This window comes from Sebastes umbrosus, chromosome 21 (genome assembly GCF_015220745.1).
Source record: "Sebastes umbrosus isolate fSebUmb1 chromosome 21, fSebUmb1.pri, whole genome shotgun sequence".
In the NCBI taxonomy this organism is placed as follows: Eukaryota; Metazoa; Chordata; class Actinopteri; order Perciformes; family Sebastidae; genus Sebastes; species Sebastes umbrosus.
This window is the reverse complement of record NC_051289.1, coordinates 8748774-8773932: the sequence shown is the minus strand read 5'-3', so window position 1 is coordinate 8773932 and position 25159 is coordinate 8748774. Positions and strand designations below refer to the sequence as shown.

The 25159-nt window shown below is 40.3% G+C and overlaps 1 protein-coding gene across 3 annotated transcripts in view; it reads right to left on the bottom strand.

Moving 5' to 3' along the window:
• The window catches only part of esyt2b (extended synaptotagmin-like protein 2b), a 40401-nt gene extending 15378 nt beyond the window's left edge, over nucleotides 1-25023 (bottom strand). For all 3 annotated transcript variants that reach the window (XM_037757105.1, XM_037757106.1, XM_037757107.1), the window contains exons 1-10: nucleotides 24429-25023; nucleotides 17542-17583; nucleotides 16913-17047; nucleotides 16521-16597; nucleotides 14811-14883; nucleotides 11726-11815; nucleotides 7687-7742; nucleotides 2102-2222; nucleotides 611-787; nucleotides 364-446 (exon numbers count right to left, since the gene is read on the bottom strand). In XM_037757105.1, the coding sequence (XP_037613033.1) occupies nucleotides 364-446; nucleotides 611-787; nucleotides 2102-2222; nucleotides 7687-7742; nucleotides 11726-11815; nucleotides 14811-14883; nucleotides 16521-16597; nucleotides 16913-17047; nucleotides 17542-17583; nucleotides 24429-24815 (1241 nt within the window). In that variant the 5' untranslated portion in view covers nucleotides 24816-25023. The remainder of the gene's footprint in view (nucleotides 1-363; nucleotides 447-610; nucleotides 788-2101; nucleotides 2223-7686; nucleotides 7743-11725; nucleotides 11816-14810; nucleotides 14884-16520; nucleotides 16598-16912; nucleotides 17048-17541; nucleotides 17584-24428) is intronic.
• Nucleotides 25024-25159: the final 136 nt, after the last annotated feature.

Below are 25159 nucleotides of genomic sequence, written 5' to 3'. Positions count from 1 at the left end.
GATTTCTGCAAGAATTGCATTTTTCGGTGATTGGATGGCGAGCACTTTTGTCCTGGAAACTACTCAGAAACCTCCTTATTGTCAATCTAGCTAGGAAAGCCATCCATCCTCTGAATGCTCTAGGTCTTTAGAGTGTGGCTGTAAAGTTTCATGAGGCTGTGATTATCCTAGAGGATATTTTATACAGTGAGGTCAAATTAAAATAAATGGTCTCACTACAATGAAATGGCTTCTGCGGGGACTAATACCATCACACATGAATACAATTGGGCTCATTTGATCCACAAGAGTCTCAGCTTTACAGTGATCTCTGTAATTCCAAGACTGTTTAGGGACCCCAGTATGCAGTAATATGAAACTCACCTTCCCAGGAAATCATCTTTATCAGGATCCTCGTCAAACAGCTCAATCTCCAGGTGTTGCCCTGAGTGCTCGTACACCAAAGCCTGATGAAGACAAGGACACGTTAATGCTTGTTCAAAAGACAGATAACCTATGTTGATGCAGGTTGGGAGAATACACTTGTTTACATTGTTCACAAATGATAATATTACTCAAACTGCACTGTTATAAACGTTTCCTACTCCAGGAGACGTCCCAAGCTTGTCACCTCGTAAACTTCGTTCCATTTGGGATGGAGGGTCTCCTTCACCGCCTTGCTCTGGAACAGCTGGTTGCCGATCTGCAGGACGCCGTACGGGTCAGACTTGCCCTTGATCAGCCCTCCTAGAAATGTGTCCTTCCCTTCCAGATCCTGAGCCTCCAAGAAGTGAATCCTCAGGACTCCCTGTGGAGACACGCAGAGCACGGCGTTAAGGGGAGCCACTCTGAAATAGCAACTTCTGACACTTCGAGGCCACAGTGGAGTTGATAGGATGTGATATTACCTACTGGGTATCATGAGGCAACGCAAGAGGAAACTGGGGCTTATTACTAGGGTTAGGTAGAAACCAAATTTATCAAATGATGTTATTTAATATTTGCATTTTATTTAATTTCCTACAGATATTATTTAAATTACAGTTAGTGACTGTAAGAGCTAGAGACAATCTGTGTGTACATCATGATGAAATGTGATAAATATCTGTTTGCATGCACACTTGAAATGTAATTAACTTACTTTTACTTTTTTTTTTTTTACTCTTTTCTTCCCTGAACTGAAAAACTCCCACTTAAACTAGATTTTGTGTGTGTGTGTGTGTGTGTGTGTGTGTGTGTGTGTGTGTGTGTATATAAAGTGTCCATTCCACTAAGGCTGCAATTAACTATTATTTCCATTGTCAATTAATCTGTTAATCCTGTTAATTGCAACGAAACAGTTTGGGTTCATGTTTAATTCCTGTCAGCGGATGTCATTCACATCCATTTCGGTTTCGTCCGAAATCGCATACTATGCACTACACACTCAACATGTGTACTATCGTTCAACATACTTTTGTGTGAACAAACAGTAGTATGTATCTTTTCGGACGTACTGAGTACTGAGAGCCTTCTTGCCAGTTGGAGACGTGTAACCATGGTAACCCGTGCCAACCTCATGTGACCAAAACGACGGTTTGTGAAAATCAAATTCTGAAGTTATTTAAAATAATGATAAATGGATTATCAACATTGTTTTTGATTAATTTCCCAATCAATTTTTCAATCCACTAATCAACTGATCATCTTATGAGGTTCATGACTCACAAGTCTGAATCGGCAGAATCACCAGAAAAGAGTGCAAAAGGCATAGAGTAATTATAGCCTAAAATATCTCAAAATAATATCTCCTCAATAAGGATGCTGCTTGCAGTGAAATACACTGAAGTGTTTATCTTGTTGCCATGGATACAGGTCATTTATACAGCCTTGACATGCTTGTTTTTGGTGCTTTGGCTCTTTTTTCATTCTGTTTTAATGCTGCGAGTTTCCTACAAAACCTTGATAATTACTTTTTTTCATTACAGAAACAATCACGAAACACACAGAACCCATGAGATTAGACTATCAAGGACTTTCATCTACTAACCATGAATTCCCTCATGATGCGGTGAGCTTATGAGCTAACCCGATCAGTTAGAAGAGGCCCCTGTTTAATGGCCTCTTCAAGCTGAATTAGTACCTTTGGCATGGGGAAGCGTAGCTTGGCCAGTTCCACGTCCCCGACCAGTGGGATGGTGATACGATTGGGTAAAACCAGGTAGCTGTAGATGATGTCTTGAATCAGATTGTCAGAGAAACCACTGTAGAGACAGGAGAGGGGGGGTTGAGAAGTTGAAAAGAAGATAAACAGAATCAAGCGATGAATTATTTAATAGACAGTAAGGGTGCCCTTGGGTTATAAATATTCTGTTATAATCTCAGCTTAGTACAGTGCATTTCTGATTTACATCTGAGAAGATAGTAGGAAAATTGGAGTTGGTTCAAGCATGCTGGTGCTGCTAGCCAACAACCCACTGAATGTCTATCTGATCCACTAATGACTCAACGCTTCGTGACAACAACAATGACAATGAGGGCAGAGAATGCATTAGCGCCGGGCTTCCATTTATTCATTTAGCTGGCGCGGCACAGCTGGAAAAAATATGGAATTACACTGAAAACTCATCATCCGGTGTTATTGCTCAAGGCTGTCCCTCCGAGAAAAACAGTTGTGATTACGGCACAGCTGTCCATACATCACGATGTTGTGGATGTCCTAATCAAAGGTCTTCGTGAACTGGAAATGATCCTGTAATTCTCTGGAGTGATAAATCTGCAGAACGGGCGGCGGGAAAAGTGCTGCCATGTGAGCTACAACGACATGGTCAGCTGACAAGTATCCTAATAAATCAGACCTTTACTAATAACCCTGATGTACCTATCCCAAGAGCTTTCTAGTTGTCTACTAGTGTAGCAGCTTACAGTAGCTATGTGTCAGTCTGTATGTAATTGGGTGTTATAAATTTCAGAAAAGTCTGTGACATTTATAATTAGCCTAAAAAGGCATAAAACAAAGGTTTTACAACTTATATATGTGTTACACAGTGGCTCAGAGCCTCCACCTCCAAACCCTTTCCTCTCAACTTCACTGTTTCTCTAGTCACTGTAAGAGAGTGTAGAAATGTGTTCCTACAGTATGATTATTAGGCTCACAGCTACTCTACAACACCCACCATGTTCCTCTCTGCCCTCAGCTCCAACAGCAAATAGGTCAGACCACAGCTGACCCCAACGTACAGCAGCAAACACGGGCCAACTAAGACCAACTGATCCCTCAGAGACAAAGTCCAACAGCAAACAGTGAGCTTTATCATGTAAAACAGCTTTTTTTCCACCCCCAAGGCATACATATACAAATACTTACCACAAATGACTGAAATACTAACAAGCCATAATGAGCAGTTTTGAGATGTCAAACAACCCAGGTGTCAGGAATGTTTAACTAGCCAGCAGCTATTTGTCAAGAGCAAAGTGTAGTTCTGAATTTTAATGGAGTTTCGGGATAATACATTCAATACTGGTTTTATTCCTGTCATAAACGCCCCGACTCCCTGCCGGATCGAGACGGGTCTGATTACAGCCGCTGAAGGGCACCCTCCTTTTCTTATGTACACGCAGTCTCAACAGGAACTCCCCTCCGCGGCTGCAATCAGACTCTACTGGCCCGGATCATCAAACTTTCTGTTGCTGCCGTTACACAGGTTAGACTCCACCAGCACCAGCCCGCTGTGACTCCTGGCGCTGGAATTTGCGCTGGCTGAATGGAGTAGTTACAGCTAACCGCTAACTTCAGGTCCGTCTCGCGGAGCCACCGTCCCCACCTCACCCTTCGCAGTGAGGACGAAATGAAAATACTAGTTGTTGTTTTCTCTTTTCTGCCACTTTGGATTTAATCTAATAAACTATCAAACGTACACAGAACGTACAGCCCCCCGGTTAGCGGCACAAACACACCGATGGCTAACGTAAACTATACGCCGATGCCACACTCAATCAGTTTCTGCAGTTTGGTCGAATTTTGCGTATTCTTGCCCTGTTGTTAGTTAGTAGTTGGCTTTTTTTTATAACTGATGACTGCAAATTGCCATTGCATGGACTGACCTCTAGTCGATTGGAGCATGTGGTCAGAAAGTTACACATTGCACCTTTAAAGACTTCCTTTGCTTCTCTAAAACAGAACTGAAGGAGCACAGACACCATCTGCTCTGAAATAAACTCAATTAAGCTGTCTGTGTTTGTGTCTGGAGTCAGGAGAAACATTCACTTGATCAATCCTCAGCTTATTTTCCAATGAAGCGGCAGGCCTCAGCTCTTCTCTGTGAGCCGATTAGAGACGTTATGATTCTCTGGTGGGGGACTGATCAGAGACGGAGCTTTTTCTCCAGCCGGGAGCTGAGTGTGTAAAGAGATTCCTGCCGCATCGGCGCTTATTACTGCATCTCTGTTGCTCCCCTGGCGTAAACACTGGAACACCCCACGCACCTGCTTGTGTGTGTGTGCAAGCACAGTAAGAAAAGTGGAGACCGTTTATTCATTCATTTCAGGACAAGAGTGCTGACTGCAGACGTACTTTATAATATACAGGATGAACAGTGAGGGACTGTGTGTTTTACTGTCTAGTGAGCCACGTCAAAAACAAATTGATATCCTCCTTTGACAGACAGTAATGTTTTTAGCCTCTAGCCTTTATTTTATTATATTTTTTGTACCTGTGTGTCTACGTCTCTGTGTGCTCTGTGTTTTAGCTGCAAGACAAATTTCCCCTAAGGGACAATAAAGTTAAAAGAAAGTTAAAGTTGTGGCTGCAGAGATGGCAACGCCTGTCTGTCAATCCATCACTTTAGTTCAGACTAAAATATCTCAACAACTTTTGGATGGATTGCCATGAAATTTTTCGTACAGACATTCATGATGAACTGTAATAACTTCGGTGATCCTCTGACTTTTCATGTAGCGCCATCATCAGGTCATTGAATTTGTCCGATACTTTGGTTTACGACCAAATACCTGCAAAACTAACGACAATCCCATCAGCCCCAGCTCTACTTTGTGTTTAGTGATCATTATTAAATGTTAGCATGCTCTCACGCTAACCAAATATGGTGATGGTATCAGAAATCAGAAATCACTTTTTCTTTTTACTTTTAGTACATACTGCAGCTGCCCTTACAAAGTACGTACTGTTGCAGGCAGTATGCATACAATTGGGACATACTGTGCATTCCAATACCTATACTACCATACTATTTAGTATGCAAGAAAAATATTTAATATGTCCCAATACATAGTATGTCAAATGCAGTATGCCAAAAAATATCAGGATGCTCTACTACATCCGGTCGCATTTTTCAGCATGCAAGCCAGCATGCTTTTCTGGCTATTCTGACCCACAATCTTCTATGCAGCAGATATATGAGAAATAGGCTAGTAGGAAGTAGTATGTCCCCATTGTATGCATTCTGCATGCAATCGTACTTTGTAAGGGCAGCTGCAGTATGTCCTAAAAGGAAAAAAGGAAAAGTATGCGATTTGGAACTTAGCCATATTAATTCATCGTAACATTATGCCTTGAACTTTGACCCTCTTTCTCATATATCCACTGCAGAAAAGCATGCTGGCTTGACATACTATGTATTGGGACATACTAAATATTTTTCTGGCATCCTAAATAGTATGGTAGTATGGGTATTGAGACGCACAGATCGTCTTGTTTTGGTTCTGATTCTAAAACCAACTCAACAGCGATGACACGTCACAACATGTAAACAAGTAAGAGATCGGTTGCATAATACTAATAACAGGGTTTAGGAGAGACACACAGGGAGGCAGCTGATGTTGTTTGTCTGTCTGCTGCTGCATTCAAAGAACTCTGTCGCTGCAGCTACGATTTCACCATCTGGGCCTCTCCTACGAGCTGCTAACCCCTCTTGTTCTGCACGTGCCCTCCCCTTCCTCCACAACCAACACACCCACACGCATATATTGCATTGCACAAGCCACAAGGATCAATTTCTCCCCAACGGAGGACTCAACAGAAGAGCTGACGTAGACCGTCCGCTGCCTGTGCCAACATGTCTGTCCACAGCAGCAGGGTATATGACAAGCAACTGTGATCCAGAGAAATCGCATGCAGCATTCATGAGTGTGTCACTTTATTTTGAGTTGTAAATAATGTACGAACCACTCAAGGCAGCAGCGAGTAATTGTGTTGGGGCTGTTAGCATCTCTTAATCGACTCTCTGCTCAACCCACACAACTACCCCGAGGGAGATAGACACTTAATATAAACAAGACAAACTAAGCAAGAATGAGCAAACAGGCGACAAGAAGCACATTTCCTCAGCTGACCAGTTTCAGCCCAGTTAGATCATTAAACTATTATCTTAATCTGGTTATTCACAGTAACTTGTGCATGTAAACATACTGCATGTCACACATTTAAATTAATATACTTGTGCTCAGTGTTTGCTTGCAAAAAGACAAGTTTATCTACATCAGCTCAGTCTGGTCGCGCTCTTAATCCCAACCGTAACAAGGACAAGGACAAGGACACCCCCGGCATCCAGCTGGTAAAAAAAACATTAGCAGAAAATACTGCCAGTACATTTGGTGGAATTTATCTTGGTGGGAAAAAAATCAATTTACCTATGTAGCGCTTTTTTTTTTACGATTTTGAAATTGATTTTAAATGCCAGAATCGATATATTTGCTTAATTTGAGTCTATGCGGAGGTAGAAGGAAGTTAACGCTTTGACGTCATATCCGTTCTGTATCCGTCACTCAAAACAAACAGTAGCCAGTCGACGCTACAACTGTAGAGCACCCAAATACTGATATTTATGTTTAATGCATTCAAAGGCCCCGATGGAGTTGACCACGGATGTATAAAAAGAAGGGAGCTGACGGGAGAGCTAGCGACAGACTTGGAGAAGTTAGAGGAAGTATACTGTACATGTGTGACTACGTCCGGTTTTCAAAATAAGGTGTTAACAAACGGTACTCTACATACAAAATACATATATGGAAATAAGATTGATTGGATTATATTCATCAGAAGTATAAAACATTACATGTCCCTTATACATTTAATAGAAAATACTACTAATACCACTGACTTCAGGACATCTCAGACTACATACACGCTGAAAATCAAACATTTTAATGTATTAATTTTGATATTTTCCAAAGTAAAAGTCTATAGAAGTGTATGATTCAACTTTTTCCCATGGTCTAATGTTAAAAAAGTTAATAAAAATCGTAATAAATCATAATATTGAATCGCAATACTTGTAGAATCGCAAAACATACCGGATCGGCACTCAAGTATCGTGATAGTATCGAATCGGGAGATAGGTGTATCGTCCCAGCCCTATATAATACACCCAAAAAGTCCAGTGAAAGCACCCCCTACATAATGTCTGTCCAGTATCGGGCGCATAATAAATTGTTGTTTTTTGAAACTTCATAATCTGGACTCCAAAGTCATTCATAACTGAACCTAATGTTGAATCCATTCACCCCTAAATCCAGCGAAATGCCAAAATGATATTTCATGGTCGCAGTTCGACAGTACTACATGAGTGATTAATGGCATGGAAAGTTTCCTGAAACCAAACACTGCAAACCTCCTACTTGTTCTGAAACTCAACATTCATTTCACTTTATCTCACTAACCCACAAGGACATTCCTTGATAAGCAAGGAGATCAAGTTTGAGCTGACTTACTTGAGTCCAGGAATGTCAAGTATATTGGTGAGGCCAGTCCAGTTTATGTCCAGAAGCTACAGGATGAAAAAAAAGGAAAGAGATATATATCAGTTGAACAGGAAGTAAAGACAGTGCGAATGACTTTAAATTGATTCAAACACTTAACTATATTGTTTCCTGCCCGGCTGTGCTACATTTACCACTTGGCATGTCTCATTTTCTGGCCAACGAACCGTGCTGATTGATAACAGCGGGGCCAAACAGTCCCACACGAGTTCCAGCAACACAATATAAATCAAAAGTTCTGTGGATAAGTTGCTACTGTGTGAAAACCAAGCACTACTTTACCTACTAGCCTATATTGTTAATCATTTAAGAAAAATGTGTTTATCTCACTGCACACCAGTTTGGCAAAGCAAAGTAAAAATAAACTACAACTTTCTCTCCTCGCTTATTGTTTTTAGTTTTTCCATCTAAGATCGCTTGACCTGCATAAATGGATGCAGTGTGCACAATTAGCTACAGTTTATGAGTCACAACAAGAGGCCAGAAAGCATAGATCCTTGTATGAAAAAGTGAATACAAAAACACCTGCTTGCTGGAATATTTATAAAAGCAGCAGCGAGCCTCTGGGGTCTCATTAGTGTTCATGGTATAATGAGTTCAGGGACATGTACTTTTACATGGTTATTATAGAGTCGAAACTTATACAAAACCAAACAATTTCCATTCACTCTCCGCAGCAGGTAAGTCAAATTGGATATGGGAAGAGACGGGAGAAGAAAGTAAATCAAAGAAAGTGTGGATGGCAGATCAGCTGAGACCTGAAATGCAGATCCTGCCTCTCAAGTCAGCTTTGATCCGTCTCTGCCTTCAAGCTGAAGCAGCGTTCCTAATGAGTCTTTCCCACCCTACTTTTCTGCCCGAGTTGCTTACACAGTACTGCAGCAGCAGATGCACTGACGCCGCAGGGGAGAGGGGAGCACTGCAGGGCTGACAGTGTTGTGGGAAGGTGGTGTGGGGGAGTCAAAAGAGGGACTTTTGTTTTTGGTTTTATTAATTTTTAATCAAGAACGTTAATATTACAAATCAAGAATGGGTCAATAACAGCTGTGCGGAAGATGCAATGACTTCTTATATGTTATAACAAAAGGTAATGCTCAAAGTTTTTCAGTAGTTTTATTGCTTTAGTATTTTATTTCATCAAGATATGTGATGATTAAGATTTTCTATATAAAATAAGACATCCGTTAAGTTAAATATGGGAATATTAGGTATTGCAATACACGTCCATCCGTGTACATTCGTCCAAAATTGTTGTGAGACAGGTCAAGAAATAAAGAAGTGTTTTACAGTCCGATGAACAAGAGAGCAGAAAGAACACGGTTCTGATATGAATCCAAAGAGTTTCTGCAAAGATTCTCCAACCGGATATATAAAAGAAATGACTTTAAAATGAGTTTCTTTAACTTTTGGCTGGGCAAGAAGCATAAAAAGAGAAAGCTTTATTTTTTAGTACTAGAGTTTGGGTGCATAGGACTTTGGACTTTCTTTAACTGTTTCCTTGATCCAATAGTTGTTGCATTTTTGTCACTCAAAAGACTCTTATGGGTAACAAAGATGTACTGAAGAAGGCTAGCTGTTTCCCCCTGTTTCCAGTCTTTATCCTAAGCTAAGCTAACCGACTCCTGGCTGTAGCTTTAGTGTGCAGACATGAGAGAGGTATCAAACTTCTCATCTAACACGGCAAGACAGCAAATAAGCGTTTTTCACAAAATGTCAAACTATTCTTTAAATCAAAATGTCCAATGTGCTCTTTTAGCACAGCTCCTAAAGGTTTATGAAATTATTTTCCATCCAGTCATTACCATAATAGTTTGGTCCCCTTAATGACTTCATTTTGATATTTTATCACATTGTTGCAGCAGAATCGTCCCTTAATACTGGAGCATCTGTCTCTGCAAAAAAAAAAAACTATTCCCTCAAATGTACTTATTTCTTCCCTACAGTAAAGCCCAAATAAATAAAACGTATATTGATATCAAAAAGGGAAAAGCAGGGTATGTATGCTCAAATTTGGGTCGCTGTAACCTGCAGATGTTGGGTATTTTTTAGGATTGACTAATTATCCAAATAATCATCAGTTATTTTCCGATTGACTAAATGATTCAGTGACTATTTGTTCCCAAATCTTGAATCTTTAAGATAGTTTTGTCATTATTTTGGACATTCTGCATCCTAAAGATTATTATACATTCAATATATTAATTCATGAACACATTAGTGGATGTAAAGAATCATATATTCACAATATACCCGGAGGCAATAGATATCACCCACTGCTTCTTAAGTCCTTATTGAAAGTGTGAGCCAGAGCCATGAACTCTCTTTAGAGGTCTCACAGCAGAAATGTGTAGCATCTTGTTATTTACACTGCGCTGAGCACCGCCGTGGCCAAGACCTCTTAAGGTCTGGAAATGTTTCTATTTCATTTGGCTTTCAGGATCGGGCCGTGTATGGCACGCTGAGCAGAAGGAAGATGAGTTATGTGGATCCCAGGGTAGAACAATGTCAAGATTCTTTAGCCTACAGGAAATTGCTTTTGCAATTTATTTTCTCTCTTCTCCAGTATACCAATGAGACGTTCCTCATCTAGAAGCAGGGAGAAGATTGAGATGCATAAGCATGTGTGTGTGGCGTGTGTGTGCATTTGGGACTGCGACAGGATTTACTGACTAGAGCTGCTGTCTTCTCCCTTCAGCCTCCTACAGTAATATCTCCACCTTGAGCTTTAGCTGAGTGCCTGGGGTGGAGAAATCTGCCAAAGTAGGGCTGGCTTGGTCTGCGGCTATTTAAAGCTCTGCTATAGTTCCACTGGGTCCTCCCATTTGGTATAAATCGGCCAAACATTTTGAAGCTGTGCAGGAGTTGCTCTGCACAGAGGTTTGGACAGAGAGATGGATGGAATGTGACCTGGAAAATATTAGATGTGCAAACAACTGGAAGTGTGAAATGTAACACTGCAGACAATGTCAATAGCGATGCCAGAGAAGTTACGTCCAATTTACATGATATTATTTCTGCCTGAAACAAAGCAGAAAACCTAGGAGGGATTCGTTTTTATGAGGCGGAATGTCATAAAAAATTACCGAGAGAACCGAAGTGAGATTTAAAAGACAATCAGGACGTGTTCACAGAAATAGGGCCGACCTTGGCACACATATTGAATAAAGAGAAGTGAAAGAAAGCATCCGGTAAAATGGAAGCATAACACTGAATGGGTAATGTGTTGCACTGCTGCACCATCTCAGGTGCTGGAAAAGATTGAAGGGGACCTATAATGCTTTTGTGCTTTTTCTCTCTCCTTTAGTGTGTTATATATTTTTGTGTGCATGTAAAAGGTCTGCAAAGTTACAAAGCCCAAAGTCTGAAGAGTTTGGTTAGGCTGACCAAGCAGAGCAGACTGGGCTTTTCGGGATATTTATATTTGAGCGAACTCGTTCACATAATCTTTGGAGTGAAGTCATATTAGATCATTCTGATGTGCCCTCCCAAAGCTACGTATCCAAGACTACCTAGTATTCTAGCATTTGATTGGCTGAGAGGAAGGGGATATCTGAAGGCTCACATCACGTGCAAACATCGTACTTACTGCCAGACATGGAGGAGGTGAGAGCCTTAATGCATATATTCCATTATATTTTGATTTGTCACCTGCTGCCTGAATTTTGTGTTTTCCTTTGCATAAAAAATAACGACATTTCCACCATAAATTGACACTGAAAAGGCAGAAATTGGTGCACAAAAATTCACCAGAATGCAGGATATTAAGTGTGTAATGCTCAAAAACCCCACTTAATGTGTCCCCAAACAAATGGTGAAATGAAACCTACGCCCTTGTTCAGGAGATACCTGTTTTTGTTTAAATCCCAGTTTAATACTCTCTACTCTCATCATATTGCATGTATTCAGACTGCAGTGTCATTATAACTTTGCTGCTCTGTTAAACAGGTTTAATTGAATTAACTGGTGTCATATTATCAGCGTCTGGACTTACTGGCTTCTTGAGAAAGAACACAGAGAGAGCTCCAATGAGAGGCATGTCACCCAGCAACGGCTCCATCACCACCCTCAACACGCCGTGGATCTGTGGAAACACAAGAGGAACACGGTGTCATACACAGACGTACACAAAGGGAGAGCTAAAGGAGAACTCACACTCTGCCGGCCTTCGACATTCCTCAGCAGTGCGGCCGTTAGCCGTAACACACGACAGGTGGGAAACTCGATCGCAGCCTGACTTCACACCTGCCCCGTGTCATCCTCCACCTTCTCCATAACATATTATGACAATTACAAGGATTACAGTACTGGAAGTGCTTTTAACACGCGTTACGCGACACCACATAGCTGCTCTAATCCACAACGGAGAACAATAGATGTTTAAATTCTAGCACCAATATATTAGTTTTTTGGGCTATTTTTGTATTGACAGGATGGAGAGCAATAAAATCTTAGTGAAACAGCAATTACGCTACAATACAAAGAAAGCACCAGTGAAACCAACACTAATAAGGCTCTTTTAGTGTGCATGCAGCTCTTTGAAGTAAATGCCATCGCATTCATTTTAAGACTTTCTGAAGCTCACTTTGAGACGTTTTTTCCAGAAACCGAAATGTGGGAAACTGATCCTTTACTTTGTCATCTGTGAGATTAAATAAGCTCCTTCAAAAATGATATAGAGACTCAGCTGGAAAACTGAACTGAACTTCAAATCTAATTTTAAATGCAAGAATTTGCACAAAAATCATAAAAGAAAAATGAGGCAGTGCCACATTTTACATCCCAATGTTATTATTACACAGTCGTCATCATTTCTGTATAGCTCAGCTTTAAGGAATTACAAATGTGGTTCAAGTATTGACTTGTCCGTCTTAAAGACCCAACACATTACAACAGAGAAATGGCTGCAATTTGTCATGTTCAGCAGATGTGGTGAGGCGTAGTGGGACCACACAACACTGATATATTAAATAAATAATAATATCCGTCAGCGTTTAACCCCTCTCCTCACAAAGCCATCAGTAATCTAAGCGTCATCGCGGAGTCAGACGCACCTGCTCTGTGTAATGTGAACCAGCTCAAGGAGTGATGGGGGCTGATGTATTAGTGGCTGATAATGAGCTGGGGAGATATGTAGGTCTCCCTGAGTTACATAATGGGAGCAGTGAGTAACAAATGTCTCCCAGGGACCGACCCAACAGCAATCTGTCTCCAAGGAGGCGCACTGATTGTTTTCTCTGCCTGTTATGTTCCACCGCAGCAACACAAAAAGTCCAAGGACACACAATAACAACACACAAATACACTAATGTAGTCAGGCACTGCAGAGAGCCGGGGGGTCTCTCCTCAGGGAGGAAGATGCAAAATGAAGAGGTTATATGTTTGTATTTTGGGGTGTAAGAAAATACTGATACACTTGAGTGTCGTGATGTTCTGTGATACTGTATCGATTCTCAAAAACACTGTACCAATTTTTACTTATTCATTATTTTTATTTAATTTCTTTAACGCATTAACGCATTTTTTAGGTTGTAGTGCACTCAATTTTAAAGCTAGAATGAAGATGCTGGTATCATATGACACTAGAACACCTGAGGAATTCATTGGTACCAACCATGTCATACTAGCTTGTTGTGAAGGAGGCTAAATAACGCTCCAAACTTAGACCTCTGACCTCAAGATATGTGAATGAAAATGGGTTCTCTGGGTACCCACGAGTCTCCCCTTTACAGACATGCCCACTTTATTATAATCACATGCAGTTTGGGGCAAGTCATAGTCAAGTCAGCACACTGATACACTGACAGCTGTTGTTGCCTGTTGGGCTGCAGTTTGCCATGTTATGATTTGAGCATATTTTTTATGCTAAATGCAGTACCTGTGAGGGTTTCTGGACAATATTTGTCATTGTTTTGTGTTGTTAATTGATTTCCAATAATAAATATATACATACATTTGCATAAAGCAGCATATTTGCCCACTCACATGTTGATAAGAGTATTAAATATTTGATAAATCTCCCTTTACTGTACATTTTGAACAGATAAAAGAAATGTGCAATTAATTTACAATTAATCATAATTAACTATGGACAATCATGCGATTAATCGCGATTAAATATTTTAATCAATTGACAGCCCTAGTCTGTACATACAGTGTGTAACATGGTCTGTTAAAATTTGATTTACTTTTTGTTTGTTTGTTTACCTAAAGAATTATACAAGACTTTTTATTTTTTACTAATATAAGCAAATGTTAATTAATTTGATCAGATTGCACAAATGTACATGTAAATATATTATTTATCAAAGTTTATTTGTTAAAAATGATGCTCATTACATACACTGAATCAGTCAGATAATAATATAATATATAAATTTATTTAATTTTACAATAACATGCCAGTAAAACCTTTTAATAATCATATTTTTATCGTCTCCTTTTGTATTATGATTCTCTTTTTATTTTGCCTTGTCTTTAGTCACTCTGCTGTATTTGATTTATATCTTTATAATTCTGCAGAGAGGTATAGTTCCCAACTTCAGACCCACCCGAGCGGTCTTCTAATAAATCTAAGGTGGTTAAAAGACAATAAATACGATAGGAAGGAAGGAAAAAAAAAATGTCTGCAGTGCAAAATAGATTTGCCTCTAGCAGTTCTTTCTTTGGAAGTACATCATTACATGACAGCCTCATCAGTGTTAGTATACAGTACACATGAGCAATTTGTGCTTTTATACCAGCATATGATGAAATTATTCACTTTTGCTGAAAGCTTTACATATGCAGACATTTAATAGACGTCACTGAGCAGAAATAATAAGAAATAATATTCTAGTGAAAAGAGAAAAGCTTAAAAACTTTCATCATCCTTTTTTTCATGTGCTGTACAAAAAAAGCTGCTACTGAAAAAGCCTCTTAAATTACAGCTGACAGCTCAGACCTTTACCTGAAGTCAGCGTGCCACTTTACATCCAACGCATCATGTTCCTGTTCTGACAGCCTTTGTTCAGGCCAAGACTCGTGCCCGAGGAAAGTACCTCTGTGAGGATGTGAAATAAATAATAAAATTTCCTTACCTGGATGCTCTTGATGCCGGCTTTGCAGTAGTAGCGTTTGATGTCTACGTCGATCTCGGTGTTGCCAACAAAGCTGAGAGACAAGAGCACAAAATATGTATCATAAAAAAAATCCAGGATTTTCATGGTTGGATAAATTTAGACATCATGATGTTTTATTTCATTCATGGAGTTGTTTCCTCCAGATGTGACATGATCGTAGTCATTGAGCTCATTGAGTCATATTAAGCATTATAAATCCTGATGGTTTCCAGACCTTTAATGGATTTTTCTGAAATCAAACCCTGTTTTTCATACTACTTATGGTGGGCATTTTTCCAGCAAAAGGCACTCAATGTACTTACAGTTCAGTAATTACCTCTCTATATAGTGTTTTTTATTGCTAATGGCAGAGCACCCCATTCCTGCGCTGAATTCAAGACTTTACATATCTAACATATAAAGTATATATCTTTACATAGCATATAGTTGTGCTGCTAAACTCTAATTTTATCTCATTAATATAAACCTCACTTTACTGTTCATGCTCCTAACACCACATCAGAGCTAAAGTTACTGCTAATGCACACCGAACCTTTCCCACTGCTGCTGCTGCACATTAAAGAGTTGTTAATCAGTTGTAAATACTGCAGGGCGTAATGGAACAAGACGGAGCAGCAGCCTCACTGGGCTGTTAGATAGAACAGCTGCAGGCGACAAGATGCATACCTCTAACTTCTCAGCATAGGTAACCAAGTTTATTGTGCTCTGCTGTTGTGTGGAAAACTACTCGCACTTTGTGCAGCATGAAATCAGATCCCATTTGCAATAATAATTGACTGACTTAAACAATGTGAGTTTGTTTGGCTGCACCATAAACAGACACACCAGTTGCTTCTTCTGATGTATTTCTCTCAGATCAACAAAGAAAGAAGGGGACTGGGACTCCCGGGCCGGGACTGATTTTACACATCAAAATCTGTTTACAGGTCTCCGGCTGTACGACTGCGTGTGAGAATAGTTGTATAAAGCCTTTTGTGGCTCCAGAGGGAGCTGTGCGAAATCTGACAAATTGCCTGAAGCAAGATCACATTAGCCGCTACCAGCATTACACACCGGGATCTGTCAGCAGTCGAGTTGCATTGTGGGTAATGAAGGCATCAGGGTTTTAACAAGGAAGGAGAATACATGGAATAATAAAAGACGATATCTCTGGTTTTGCTGCATCAATTTTTATACCTTTTTTAGTAACTACCCATCATCTGATATTATTTATTACATGGCTTTGTTGAATACTCGATTCTGATTGGTCAGTCACAGCGTTCTATGGTCTGTTATTACTTTTTAGCAGACCATTGCTATGTATAACAGACCGTTGCTATGTATAACAGACCGTTGCTATGGGCGCAGTTCTGATGTCGGACTCTGGCGGATCGTTTTTCGTGTCAAATTTTTAATTTCTTCAGTAAGTAGCCGTGTAATTAGCGGGATAATGTACAGCTAGCGGGTCATTGTTGTGAAATAAACACCTTCAGGGCGATAAAAGATTGGGTGCGGCATCACCCTATTGGGGTTTATTTATTACATTATCCGTTACATAAGTGCATCGTACTGGTAGAATTTTCAAGGTCTGTGGAAACTGGAAATTTTAAACCATAATCAAAAAGAAGCTACAGAGGTATTAACAACAACAACATAATAATGATTTCAACAGGGCTCTGGTGGGCTCACCTGATCTGTAGATCCATGATGATCTGTCTCTGATCCACATTTTCTGAATAAACCTTGACCCCGTTGACCCTCAGGGGCTAAACCGCAACAGAGGGAACCATTATGACCACTGCACCACTCCAGTTCATCAACACTACACCAACACCTCCAGCCCTCCCAAACCCCCACGTGGTTAAGCACAAGGTCGACCCCTCTCCTGACCTCCATATGGAAACTATTTATGAAACAAGCACATGTTACCAGCGACGTGCATGCGCGTTTGCGTTCAAGCTCCCACACACACCCTCGCCAGCTGTCCCAACAGCACCTGCTGCCAGTAGTCTGTGTTGTCACTGCTGAAACAACCCGTGATCAGTCCCAGAAACATGCAGGACCACTAAGAGGGGGCTCACTTTGTCTCCCATGTCGACCTTGCTGAAGCAGAAGGTGCTGAGGTGGGCGTTGGACTCCTTCACCGCCGGCTCGATCGTCTCGTGGAACAGTTTCTCCACAAACTGGCAGATGTACGGCCACATCTGTTTCACTGTCTGAGGGGATACAAACAAAGAAGACTGAACTTCAAAGAGAAATCAGAGTCTTGTTTGGACAAACTGAGAAATGTTGCCCTTTCCCGTCATATAATCATCATAAAAAAGGCATGTACATGTACTTTACAATATTAAAAATGCAGCTCTATGACTCAGACATGTCAAGCAGGGACACCAGCAGATTAAACTTTGATGTCAGCATCTAGATCATTTACTCCTGAGTGCTTTACAATTTTCATCCAGGTCGTTGCCATGGGGATCATGGGGATCATGGGGGATCATGGGGATGGGGAAGGGTTAATGCATTCACAGCGCTGCAGAAACAGTCAAAATGTGCTGCAGTGTTCAGCGTGGTAACACTCACACAGTCCCAGTGGGAAGAGGAGAGAGCAGAAGAGCGACAGACATCCCATTTACTTCAATTTACAGAAGGCAAAAAAAAGAGGGCTTCATTCAAGCAAACAAATCGAGGCGACAGCCACTCAATTCTTTACCTTGTTCAGCCACTCCACTCGCTCTACGTCTGGGAAATGGACCTGCGACGGAGAAAGGAGAGCAGATAATCTTTAGTATATATTGATTACAATAAGGCTGCTAATGCAACATTTTTAAAGGCAAGTTCCACATACGATCGATGTGGTGAGATAATTCCACTGGCAATGTGAAAATGACAGCGATCAGTTTAAAAAGCTGCCACTTTAGAGGAAATGACTGCACTCAATGTAGCAGATACTGAGATACAGAATCGCCCTCATGAAAACCAAAAGCTTAGACATATTATAAACGTTTGTTTTCATCTCTTCCATTTCAAACAGTGTCAAATTACTACTGTATGTACTGTAGTGTAAATTTCAAGAGCCAAATGAATCTTGCCATTTTCTCTACCAACATCGTGTCAAATTGAATTACCAAATTCATTCATATAATACTAGTAGACAGGTCGTTTTTACAAAAGGAAACATGGCCAGTACTCCCTCGGATGTCGTGGTGTACAGCGAATGCCAAAGGAACACCAAAGAACACGTTATCAAGAGCTCGGTATCCTTAGAAAAGATTTAAAGGAAACTGTCATCATATTTAATTCATAATATCTAATTATTTATTGATGTGTGTTTATATTTTTCTCTTCTTTTTCCCTGTATTGTTTTTCATGTATTTATTTGTTTTTATTGGATTGTTGTCTACTGACTGGTTCGTTTTTCAGCCCAGTTTGCATGCTTCTTGTTGTCTTCTATTTTTTGTTGTATTTTTCTAAATGATGTGAGCTTAGTTTTATTTTTTGTTCCTTTTTTGTTATTGTTGTTAGCTGTTAGCACCGTTAGCTATGTTTAGAGCTGTGCAGAGGCAATAGAAATGCTCCCAATCTCGCATTCAGCACCTTTAAGTAGAGGGGAGGTATAGACCTGTGGCTTCTTGACCTCTCCTTTCACATTTTTTTATTTTTTAGTTAAAGTCTAAGTTATATGTGTGTGTAAATAAAATAAAAAAAATAATAATAAAAAAAAAATCCAAAATGATAACCCCTTTCATAACCCACGTTAAAGGTTTTAATTTTTTGTTTTTAAATAAAAAGCTTCCAAAGCTGCTCTACTCAGGAGCAGCCAGTTTGAAGATGTCATATTTCTCATTAACCTGCCATTCTGCATCGCTATAGCAATACAACAGTGTGATTACAAAAACAACTCAAAGAGAAGAGGGCAGAGTGGGTTTCTATTGGGTTTTGATGCATGCAGGAGCTCATTGATATAGAGTGGCTGCTTGATAAAAAATAAAGAAGATGAAGGAAAAAGGAAATGAGGTTTCAAAACAGTCTTTTAAGCAAAGGTCATGGATTTTTTTTCCATCCTAACTTACATTCTACCTGAACAATGCATTGCTTTTATGACCTTTCTTTTATCAACATCTTTTTTGTGTTATAAAATAAGTGACATCAGTGCAAACCTACTTTTTTCATCACCAACTTATTTGTTCAATATTATTGAATTTACAGATAAATTGGAAAACAGAATTAGGATGACCTTAACACTGGTCTTTTGTAATGTCTCCAGGCCTCCACACTACAGTCGTGCTGCGAGACGGAGCTGCTGTTTGACTAATCCTCTTTAACGACCAAAGTAAATCGGCCATCGATTTAACATGAGGTAAAGGAAATGCTTGGGATAAAGTCATTTGTGCAGCGGTGCACACACCGCCTCAATAAATAACAGATAAACAGCCCTCCTCCCTCCATCCCACTGAATTGAAAGCGTTTACTCCTTAATCTCAACAGTAAGATAAAGTGATGTCTCTGGCTGGAGAGCTGTTGAGATATGACATGCAGTGCGACAGCAACAAGGAGCAGCACTATTCCTCATGGAGGCGGCAGAAGTGCTTAACCAGCATTTATGTCAAAGTGTGGATAAAGCAGTGACAAGAGCAGGAGGACGGGGAACAGAAAGTTCTAGCTAATATGACAGATTCAGGCCTATAGTTTTGTTATGAGGTGGATAATATAATAATAATATAATCCTCTGGAAGAGACGCTGCCAAAGCTTCATTATTACACCTGACACAGTGACCTTATTCAGAAAATATAGGTGAGGTAATGGATGATACACTCAACGGGACACCTTTTAAGTGCTGGCTGATAAAACCGAGGTGCTTAGCAGAAAGTGAGGGTAAAGCATCGTAATTATTCAGCTTGTTGGTGTGAAGCTGAAAAATAATTGGGGGTATATGTCTGGAAAGTGTAATTAACAGTGAGACTAAGAGGGTTATTCTCTCTGAGTTGAAACTGCTTAAAATGCGCACACTGAGTCTGGAAAGTAATCAGGACCTTGACAGCAAACTGAAAATACAAACTTGTTGCCAATTAGATATTATGTAGTTAATGAGGCATCAAATATATCTGGAAAAAGTACACCATTCAGAGATACAGCAGACAAACGATTTGACTCAGCTGACGTGTTGTATCTCCTACTGAGTTCAGACACGTAATGCAAACGTTGTCTTACATCTCATAAGTCAGACTGACAGAAGTGCATCCAGCTGAGTTTGTAAAGCAGCAGATTGGCCTCCTCTTTCTTGACTGCCCATGTGACGTGAGAAAATTGGAAAGAATCTCTGCACAAATGAATTGTGACAGATGCGTCAGAGCAAAGCACACCTTGAATAAAAATGACTCTGTGTATTTACTCGGGGTGGGAAGCACCAGAGGCCACACAATACGATATTATCACGATACTTAAGTCACCATATGATCTATTTTAAACATTTTGTGATATGCTGAGAATTGTGATAAGATATATTGCGATTCATTACCTTTTTTCGACTGCAAATTATGCAGTTTGCCAACATCTGTTTTATCTAATAAGATACAGTTTTCACTCTGTTCATCTCAGTTTTCATTCGCATATCTTGAGGTCAGATGTCAAGTGATCCCTTTGAAAATGGCCATGCTTGTTTTTCCTCATCAAAGTTTAGCCTAACTTTTGTCCTGAATACCACTTTTTGAGCTTCGAAGCTTCGGTCAGAAATATTCGAAGGTATTTGAAGCTTTGCAGAGCAGCGCGGCGACACGGCTGACGTATTCTTCTGTCTGTCTGTCTCCATCTCCCCCGTTTCAGTGCTGCTGCTGCACTACTGTACACACACGCACCTCTACACACAACAAACAGCGATATCCGTCTGACAATAACTAATAATAATTAATAATGTTGAGGGGATTATTCTTTATTTCATGGGCTATTTTGGGATTTATATATTATTATTATACACTTATATTTATAAAAAAATAAAATAAAAAAAACAAAGCATTCGAATAGTGATTTGTTGGTCGAATACCATGGCAACAGTCGAAGCGTCGAAGCATTCGGGTCAGCCCTAGGAGCGTTATTTAGCGCTCTGACAAGCTAACATGCTGCTTGATACCAATCGATTCCCTACTGTAGGTTTCCTAGATTCATATGACACCAGTATCTTGACTCTTAAGACTGAGCCCGCTACAACCTCTGAAAGACGGAACAGCGGCCGTCGGATTTTTAAGAGGTTAATACTTTATACAATAAAAGATCGAGACTTGACGTCCGTGTATCAATACAATATTGCCATAGTCTAGTAATGTTCTATATATGACGCATGTCATTTTATCATACATAGAACATTACTATGTAATATTTCATATATGATTAAAATGTAAGATTGATGAATAACGGCACTTTTGCACTTATTTACTTTGTCATTTTCTAATTGTTTTCTAAACTTTTTGATTGATAGATTAGATCATTTAGCCAGCATCTATGTGTATATACAGTTTATATTATGTATATATATATATATGGATCTGTTGTGATGCTCACACATATACCTGACGAAGCAGAGCAAAATGTCATAAATCAATAAATACAAAAGCAGTTAGCGAGACAGTATGTGAAATGTATTCCGATGTGATCCATATCGTTACTTTTAGTGTAAGTAGTTGCTCGCCCAGCCAGCCAGTGACTCATCCTGATGAATAGCCGAGGTATAAGCTGGAACGAGGAGAGCTCTTTAGCAGTAGAAGTTAGGGAATGGGGGCACTTCACTAAAAAGCCTTTGTGAAAGCAGTGCCATCGTGTCTATTAAGGCTCACATCTGCCTGGTGGGGAGAAACTGCCACTAGCAAAGATTTAGGGAGCTATAACTGGCGAAAATGCCCACCTCTGATGAAAGCGTAGTGTAAACGCAGTGATATGGGCTCAACTGGGGCTAATCAATTGCTGAAAAGCCCTGGAAGGTGTAATGTGATGCACAGCCTCTCCAGGTATGACCGGAGTTACATGTAGTGCTTGCCTTGCAGTTTCTGTTATGAACCACAGACTTAAGGCCATTCATTAATGCCCCTTTTCCTCTAAGTGGGATGCTCTTGCTCTACCACATCTAGCATCTCCACCCCCATTTAATAGCCTCCAGGCCTCCTCAGGCGTGCGTCAGCAGAATAAGCTTTTTACTGTTCTCAAAACATGAGACTGCGCTGAGCATCTCGAAGCAGTTGAGCTGCAACTCTGGGATGAGTCTGATAAGGGAAGTCTAGTTCGATAAGTTAAGAAGCTGACACTTGAGGCTCACTTTAATTTGCAGTTCATTCAAGCTGTATGCTGTGCTTGAATAGAACTCGATTAAATGCAATCTAAACTGTTTCCTTAGTGATTTTCAAACCAGACCATCTGGTGTCCTAAAAGAGGTTTTAATGAATAGACATCTCTCAATTTCACACCAGTTTCCACTGCAGAAGATATACAGCACCTTAATACATATGAAGGAGCCAGTTTATCTTTGCCCACCGGACTTTCAGTAGAGTTAACTTGTGGATATGTTGCAGTAGTCAGCAGGTAGACTGAGAGTGAATCAATCGATGACTATGGAATTGAAATTACGGATGCATAAACATTGTATATTCTTCATTAGGGGGACTAAGTGCATTAACTTATCATACCACCGTAAAAAGAGGCCAAGCCATTTGCTTTCCTATTTGATGCTATAATCCAGCTCTCAGCAGTTAACAACATGGATTACATGGTGTTTTACAAACCTCTTTCAAAGGCACAAGCGCTGGAGAAAAGTCACCGGCTATGTGATAAAAATGATGAGTTCTTCTGCAAAACATCAGATATTCATTTTGGTGGGAAAACACTGCCTGAAGGTAATCTTCAAATATTTATCTCTAAGATATCATCTGAGTTGCAAACTATATTATCTCATTGATTATACATACTGGGGCTCCCAACGGTCTTTCAGTAGGTTTCAGGAGAAGGGAAGGAAGGGAAAACTCTGGGGATGGGAAAAGAGAATCGGTTTCCCGTCAAAAAACGGTTCCGAATTGTCCGACTCAATCGATTCCTCTGTATTGATGCTTTCCGACAGTCACGCATGCACGCTGTATCGTGTCTCAGTTTGTTTGGAACTGGAAGCCCCTCTCTGATAATGCTACACTGTGAACAACAAATCTGTGTTGAAATCGTCAGGAGGAGAGCTAGTAACGTTATCTGTTAGTAGTCGCTGGGCAACACAGTCCTGCTTGGCTAAATAACGGAGCGATTAACGTTAACGGAGGGTCCATTGAGTTACATTATGGTGCGGTCAAGTTCAGTAAAAATAAGTATTGGGCGAAGGTAAATTCCAACTTTATCATGATATGTTCAAATGTAAAATTACATTTTTGGAGAGAAACTTGAATAAATCCAGATGTTTGTCGGAGATGTTTTCACAGAAATATAAAATAGATAACAGAGAGGGAATTATGAGCTGTTTAACTTCCTAACACTAGCTCTAAGCTGCTTACAGTATAATACATCATTGAAACTACTGATGCCAAGATTTTTTTTAATCAAAGCAAATATTTAAATAAAAATGCAATCATTTATTTCCTATGATCATTTGAATTATATTTTTATGCAAATAACCACTATAGATGACAATAACAAAGTACAGTACAGCACTGTGTACAGTACCCTCCCAACCCTGGAAAATAGGAGTCCCCGGAAGCCACGGTGTAATTCAAACACTGTAATTTATCATGCATATAATGTTTTTTTTATGTAAAATATAGCTGAACATTGAATGACATCAGATCTAGATTGTTATTCCTTCATTTAGCACATAGATTTTAAAAGTGGCAGATAAAATTTCTGAGTGGCAGACATAAAAAAGTGAATTTCAGACCCTACCCTAAACACTATACTGTTTTAACCCTGATTATTTTGCCAAGATAACATGCTGCTGTAATAGCTGAGTGAGTTACTGCAAGAGAGATAGAGCAGCAGTGTGAATCCCAAAATAACAGGGACCCTGCATGTATTGCATATATTGAACATTGAATGACATCAGATCTAGAATATTATTCCTTCATTTAGCACATAGATTTCAAAAGTGGCAGATAAAATTTCTGAGTGGCAGACATAAAAACACTTGCATGCCACTGAGAGAAAAAGTGAATTTCAGACCCTGTCCTAAACACTTTACTGTTTTAACCCTGATTATTTTGCCTAAATGACATGCTGCTGTAATAGCTGAGTGAGTTACTGCAAGAGAGATAGAGCAGCAGTGTGAATCCCAAAATAACAGGGACCCTGCATGTGGGCATGTTTCCCTTCCAGCGTGGTGTCTGGTTTACCATTGTACCCTGCTGTATTTAGACTGGGACTCAGTCTAATGTCACAGTGCTGCTGGGGACAGCTGCTTCATCACAGCTTTACAGCTCAACTCAACTCCTCCTTGCTCTCTTGTCAGCTGACTGTATCTTCCTGGAAACTCCAAAATATTTGTTCACCCAAAAATACCACATGCTCTTCAGAGAAAACCAGCTCAAGTGGGATTTAAAGGACATTATTATCATCATCACATTGTATGTGTGTCTCTTACTTACCCATGGTGGCATATCAGAGGTGGCGAGGTTCTGCTTGATACTTCTCTCCTCCTCTTCATCAAAGAAAGCCAGAGCTCTGGTCAGTCTGCTGTGTTTCCCTCCAGTGATTCTCCTCCACCAGAAGAAGATAACGAGTCCAATGAGCAGCCAGGAGAAGCTGAACTCGAAATAGCCAAGTGCATAAATGGGGAAAATGAGCACAAAGGTCTTGGCGACGTGAGCCCAGGTGTGTGTGATCTCGCTGGTCGAAGACACCGGGGTGTCGTCGGGTATGTCCTCAGGCTGAGAGGGATGGGGATGGGGGAAGTTGGTGCTGGAGCTGGGGACGTGTCCATTCTCCTTAGGTGAATGGACTCCTCGTGTGTCTGTCATGCTGTCTCTAGACATGTCTCCAAACTGTTAAAATGCGCATAAAGGTTGCTGTTCCCATGTGCGAAAGCGGTGCCTGGTGGTTCTCACGTTGGCTCACCTGCACACCAGCCCATTGAGGATGCATTCATCATGGTCCAGTCCAGCCAACAGCATGGTCCAGTCCAGTCCAGTCCACAGCTCAGCTCTGCTCTGCTCTGCTCTGCTTTGCTCTGCTCTGCTCTGCTCTGCTCCACACAGGTTAAATGCTGCTTTCCCAAAACGCACACAGGGATCATGCACCGTGCGCCACCAGCTATATACTATACTAGAGTCTAGCTAATAAAGAACAACAACACACCGCCATCTGCTGCTCAGTAGAG